Source organism: Protobothrops mucrosquamatus, unplaced genomic scaffold (assembly GCF_001527695.2).
Source record: "Protobothrops mucrosquamatus isolate PMUCROS unplaced genomic scaffold, P.Mucros_1.0 scaffold738, whole genome shotgun sequence".
Taxonomy (NCBI): Eukaryota; Metazoa; Chordata; class Lepidosauria; order Squamata; family Viperidae; genus Protobothrops; species Protobothrops mucrosquamatus.
The window spans coordinates 297,643-304,402 of record NW_015387011.1 but is presented as its reverse complement, the minus strand read 5'-3'; the positions used below and the strand labels follow the sequence as shown (position 1 = coordinate 304,402).

Below are 6,760 nucleotides of genomic sequence, written 5' to 3'. Positions count from 1 at the left end.
TTGTGCCTAGAGCAGGATTAGAGCTCACCAATAATCTGCATTCATACACACACACAGACACAGACACACACACACACACACACACACACACGCCCCAAAGAGGATACCCAGTAGATATGCTGGGGTTGAGAACAGAAAATTTGGGGGGTGGGGGGAATCAAAGGGATTGAAATGTTCCAAACCATGACAAGATGCATTCCATTTTTCAATCTATTATCCATACTTCAAAATATTCAAAAGCTGTTAGATGCAAGTGAAATAGATATTAGTAGAGAATAAGAAGAGATTAGGATAAAAAATAAATTCTTACCTGTTTTTGCTTATTTCTAGTACTACTTCTTTTATTATTCTTGGGTGTGCTGAGATCAGAAAGTGATGTTACCAACCTGGAAGAGTGTTTCCAAGATCCTGAATATGAAAAGTGGCTGGATGTTGCCAGACATGGTCTAGGAAGGAACTTGAAGCCTAAGACAGTTGTGATTGTTGGAGCAGGAATAAGTGGACTGACTGCTGCCAAATTACTCAGAGAAGCTGGACATCAGGTAATTACCCAATTGCCTTTTACTCAGTTAATGAAAAGATAAATTAGGTGTGTTGGGATGGTTTCGGACCAGAAGCAGTCATTGTGATGGGTGGGGATGGGCAAGTTGATGTAGTCCTTGACTTTCAATCATTTGAAAGTTCAACGGTACTGAAAGAAGTGACTTATGACCGATCCTCGTACTTACAACTGTTGCAGCATCCCCATGGTTACATGATCAAAATTTGGATGTGTGGCAGTTGGCATGCGTTTATGATGGTTGCAGCATTCCAGGATCATGTGATCATCGTTTGCCACCTTCCCAGCAGGCTTCTGATAAGCAAAGTCAATGGGGGAAGCTGGATTCGCTTAACAACCATGTGACTTACTTAACATCTGCAGTGATTTGCTTAACAACCATGGCAAAAAAAAATAGTAAAATTGAGCACACCTCACTTAACAACTGCCTTGCTCAGCAATGGAAATTCTGTTCCCCGTCATGGTTGTAAGCTGAGGACTACCTCTATATTTGATGAATAATATAAAGACTAAAAATTAATTATTATTTGTTTGTGAATATTTACTTCAATCATTTGAATTTTTTATTTAATTTATGGTCTCCTAGAAGAGCCAATATAGTGTAGACATTAAGGCAACAGGCTAGAAACCAGGAGACTGAATTCTTGTCCTGCCTTAGGCTCAAAGCCATCTGGATGACCCTGGGCCAGTCACTCTTTCTCAGACCCAGGAAGGCGGCAATGGCAAATCACTCCTGAAAATACTTCGCCAATAAAACTGTAGGGACTTGTCCAAGCAGGCTTTGAGAGAAGAGAGGAGGAGGAGGAGGAAGAGGAGGAAGAGGAAGAGGGAAAAGGAGGAGGAGGAATAAAAGGACAAAGGTTTATAACAATTGCTGTAATATATTAATAGCCAACAGAGAATATAGCTCCAGACAATAAGGATGTGGGTTGTAGGGTTTGTAAATATAAATCAATGTTCATGTGAAATCAAAGGGGAATTTGGAGGAGGCACACCTAAGTACAGATCACCAAACCATTATGAGAAGAGAGAGAAATTAGAACAATCCATTCCCCATCAGTACTCTTTTCTCCTAGGTTGTGATCTTGGAAGCCAGTAACCGTGTGGGAGGACGCATAAAGACCCACCGAGAAAAAGGCTGGTATATAGATGTGGGGCCAATGCGATTGCCCAAAACACAGAGGTAAGATTGATTGAAAGGTCTTTCACCATCCATCATTTGATGTAAGAGGCAAACTCATTCACATTTAATAAATTGTTGCCTTCCTGAAATGCTAGGCATATTGTTAGAAAGATGATAACTGTTAAGTTGCTTACTGGAACAGGACAACAGTTATGTTGATAAGGACTTGACTCTGAAAACTATCCAGAAAGCTTGCACTAGTACATCTTGCAACATCATTTCTGGGTGGCCCATATAAAAGTAAAACTCATTTAAAGACACCTGGTAACAATAGCCATAATAAATCTCCATATAGTGGTAGCAATAGCCAATTTCATGGGCCTTATTAATTTCCTAAACCTGGAAAAATGGCCACCTTTTTAAAGCTTTCGGAAATGCCAGCTGTGTCAAGGTCAGCTAGATTTTGGATGGTAGTGGAGAGTTCCAGAGAGTAGGACTAGAATTGTGTCATTTTGGAAACTGTGCTATTACTGCAAACTTCTGTATTAAATTATGGATAAATACTTCCTTGAAACTGTTGACTCACCTATAACGACCGTGTTTCTGTGATGGAAAGCTGAGGTGTGAAACTTTTTTTTAAATATAATTTTACAGTGGGGGGTTATACAATCTTGCCTTGCTATCAAAGCAAATAGTCATTAGGATTGCAAGCTATTTCCTGGATCATGGGCAGCGTGTCAACGCTGCTAACATTGGATGTTCTTGCTTTGACAAAATATGAAGGCAGCCACTCTCTGTATAAGCTGTGTGGTATTTTTAGAGTTAAATTAGATGATGCTGGGAGGGGAGGAAAAAGAATGTGTGTGGGGATTAGTTAAGATAAGAAACCACAGAATGGAAGGGAAACTTTGCCCTTCAAACTAATTGGAGAAGTGATTTACAGTATGACTGCAAATTAGAGGAGGGGAATATGCTGGAATATTATGTGCTCAGGGGAGGGGAATTCAGATCTTGGCATCCTCCATGCTGTGCCAACAGTTTGTTACACGATTAAAGACTTTTTAGGATAAACAGTGCCTGGAAGTTCTTTGAAGTGTTTTGTTAATTGGAACCATGACACAGTGTCTCTAAGGTGCAATTCCAGGAGAACTATGGTAGGGACAGACAATTGTCCTTTGGTGGTCATTGAGAACCAGACAAGGCCAGAATAGAACAACTCTTAATCTGATAAATTTGTGTTTTTTGCTTGCTGTGATAAAGAAATAAGCTTGCAAATAAATCTGGATTTCTTTTCCCTTCACAGAATTGTACGTGAATACATTGACAAGTTTAAACTTCGTCTACATCCATTCACTCAGACTGATAAGAATGCCTGGTATTTAATTCAAAATGTCAGACAAAAAATGATATTTGACGATAATGAAATCTTTGGATATCAACTTAACCCCAATGAGCGGGGAAAGTCTGCAGACCAGCTGTTTGAGGAGACGCTGAACAAGGTAGTTTTAAGGAGTAGACTGGATGTACAAGCGGAAAAATCTAATGTACTAGTATAGTTCTAGTTGGTATTATGAGAGTTGTAGAATAAAATCAGGGATATTATCTTACTTACTGAAATAATGTGCATAAAGCACTTTATATCAGATACAAAATATATTAAATCCAAATGGCATAAAATACAGAAAGGCGCACATTAAATAACAGTCACACAATTCAGTCTAGTTTTTAATAATTTTAATAGTCTTAAGGATTTTTTAAATAGTTTAAATAGTTTTATATTATGATTTTAATTTTAAGCCACCTAGAATCATTTGCATATTAAATAAATAATTAAAGAGATAAATAGATACAATTTTATCAAAGTGCATTTATACAAAAATCCATCTATAGTACATGCAATGCATAAAATTAAAAATACCATATATTCAGGCACTTTGTTATACATACCAAGAAAGTTTTTGATAGTTCCAGGGGTCCTGCTTTTTCCATAAGCCAGAATACTTTAATATAAGAAAAAAAAATATATACAATGAGTTAGAACACACGTCCAAAGTTTACAACTAGGTTCCTTCAGCTAAGTTTGATTTACAAAAGACGTTGATTATTATGTATGGAATCCTTATCCATACCTCATGTTTAATGTATAAAGCCATGCCTCTAACTGAAGCTAAATGGATTAGTTGATTGTCATGTTACACAGTAAAATAAGCAAAAATCACATGCATGGGGATTAATATAGCAAATACAAATAAAGATAATTTTATGTATATGTATAATGTATATGTATATATATGTAATATAAAGCTTCAGGCTTTATATGACATATAGGTAATTGAAGATATCAAAGCAGTTGCAGAAACATATAGTGAATTATATTTTCACATAATGGGGGTCTGTCTATCTATCTATCTATCTATCTATCTATCTATCTATCTATCTATCTATCTACCTACCTACCTACCTACCTACCTACATACCATCCATCCATCCATCCATCCATCCATCCATCCATCCATCCATCCATCCATCCATCCATCCATCCATCCATCCATCCATCTATCTATCTATCTATCTATCTATCTATCTATCTATCTATCTATCTATCTATCTATCTATCTATCTATCTATCTAACATCTATCTCATATCAATCTATCTGGCAAATGTTCTAGAAAAGTTGCAAGCTGTTATTAGATACAGGATATTAATTTTCCTGTTTCAAAGGAATCTGGTGAAAACAGAGGCTGCATTTAATGAGAAGGTGGTCATCCCTTCTCAGATGGAGCAGGCCAGTGGTGGGATTTAGCCAGTTCGCACCACTTTGGCAGAACCGGTAGCTAATTTTTTGTTGCCCAGGCCCAGAATGTGCGGCATCCACACAGAGAACCGGTTGTTCGCATATTTGAATCCCACCACTGGAGCAGGCCCACTTAATGAGCAAAGGAGAATATTCAAGGAGTTGATACAAATTACACACAAGCAAAACAGGAGATTTTTTTTTTGCTTCATTTATATGGGGAGACCAACTTAATTCAAGACAAATGCAAAGACTGTTGCACCTGGAAGGAAGTTGCAACTAACTATATGTATTCCCTTGCTCAGGTCACAGACAACTGTACCCTTCTGAAGGAAAAATATGATTCGTTTTCCACAAAGGTAAAACTGACATTGTCATTCATTCTTCTCACAAAATTAAAAGTCTCACTATCTTCTTCAGATGATTATGTTGCTTCCAATAATACGATTATAAAAATAACATCAGCAGACTCTAGGGCTATGGGGGAAATTAAAGGGGAGTGAACCACTTTAATAGCTTGCTATTGCTTTTCAACAGTAATTGTTAAGTCCTGGGAATAATGGCGCTTGAGACGGAACATCTCCAACAAGTCTTTATTGTTTGCTCCATTCTACGAACAACCAGAGCAGAGGCACGCAGGCCTCTATTTATACCCTCTGATCCCCGGGCAAGTTCAACCAATCATGAGGCGGGCTTTTCCCACCTTGCGCATGCGCACAAGGCCGGCGCCGCTCAGTCTGGTCCCGGGCAGCTTCTGCAAATGCCCGGGACTCTTGCAACGTCCCGAGCCTGCATCTTGCAGGCTCAGGACACAACACCCCTTTCCCCTGGATGAAATAAGATTGCGCCCACATGGACGCCATCCTATAGATGGTAATACAATTAAATAATGAAATAAGTTACACAATGTATAAGGTGTGGGACTGTTCCTTTGAACCAGATCCAGTGACTCCCCCCGACCTTGTTTTACTTAAATACAACCCGCCAGTACCTTCAGTCAGCTCTCGCTATGTACCTGTTCACCTTACATAATCGGCTAGGTATTTGGGAGGGCCTCTTGCCCTGAGTGAGCTTCTCAGACCTGGAGAGTTTGTATTGTTATCCCCGTTGCTGCTTGCTCTAGGTGAAGTGCTCTGTGAATGACCAGTGACTTCAACTTGGCTTCCCAGCCCATCTCCTGTACTTGAGCAGTCTGGGCCCTGTTGGTCGTTAAACCTGGTTGACCAGCCCTCAATGGAGTTATCGAACCCCTGTGAGTTCATTCCCGTGTTCCCTGAAGGAATGTAGGATTCCTGGCTCGTTTCTGTAGTGCTAGGGATTAGGGATGCCTCCCTGTTAGCCCTGATGCATGAGGACAACCTCCTCTGAGCCCTTTCAGCATGGGACGTGTTCCCCCTTTGTATTGCCTGCTCTCTTGCATGTTGTGAGTTTTGAGTATGCTCCCATGTATTCTCCGTGTCTGGAGTATTGTTTAATAGGGGTGGATAATTAGTCTGCCACCTGTGGGACTCCCAGGCTGGAGTGTGTGTGTGGGTGTCTATGTACTCCCTTTCCCACGAACTGCTACCAGAAGCACCTGTGGAAGTTGGGTGTTGCCTACCCGTTTCCCTTCCCACAGCCAACGTAGGCTGTTGATTTTGAATCCCAGAATGCATTTCCCATTCCTCCTCCCCCCCCAGAGGAGACTGAGGAGGAACCATAGGCGCGTCCCGCCTCACACGTAATTGATCGATGTGGCGGCAAAGCACGCGGCTGTCTGGCAGGGACACCTCGTAAGACAGAGGCCCCGAGACTTTACAGACCACAGCTGGTACCCAAAGGTGGCCAGGCCCGTAATTCCTGGCCCAGACAGGATCACCTTCACGTAGGACCCGTGGTGGGTGTGGCTGAGACACCTGTGCAGCTACATGCTCCGGATGCAGCCTGTCCAATTTAGTCACGAGCCGACGACCCCAGCGGAGTTCGGCCGGGCACTTACCCGTGGCAGTGCACGGAGTAGTACGATGTGCCAAAAGGAAGTCAGCCAACCTGTGATGCCAGTTGCCGTAAGTCAGCTTCTTGAGGGCGTCCTTGGTACGCGGACAATCCGTTCAGCCAGACCGTTGGTGGAAGGATGGAAGGGAGCCGAAGCAGCATGGCGGATCATGTTGGTCCGAAGAAATCCCTGAAACTCAGTAGAAGTAAATTGAGGACCGTTATCCGACACTAGAACATCTGGCAACCCGTGTGCAGCAAAAATGTTCCTCAACACCTGGATAGTCTTGGCGGCTGTGGTAGAAGACA

At 41.4% G+C, this 6,760-nt stretch overlaps 1 protein-coding gene across 1 annotated transcript in view; it reads left to right on the top strand.

The window, feature by feature from the left end:
• Positions 1–326: 326 nt before the first annotated feature.
• Positions 327–6,760, top strand: part of LOC107289632 (L-amino-acid oxidase) — a gene marked incomplete at its 5' end in the record, with an annotated part of 15,491 nt that continues 9,057 nt past the window's right edge. Inside the window, 4 exons of the mRNA XM_015818423.1 lie at positions 327–542; positions 1,636–1,742; positions 2,986–3,181; positions 4,783–4,836. Of these exons, the coding sequence (XP_015673909.1) occupies positions 327–542; positions 1,636–1,742; positions 2,986–3,181; positions 4,783–4,836 (573 nt within the window). The remainder of the gene's footprint in view (positions 543–1,635; positions 1,743–2,985; positions 3,182–4,782; positions 4,837–6,760) is intronic.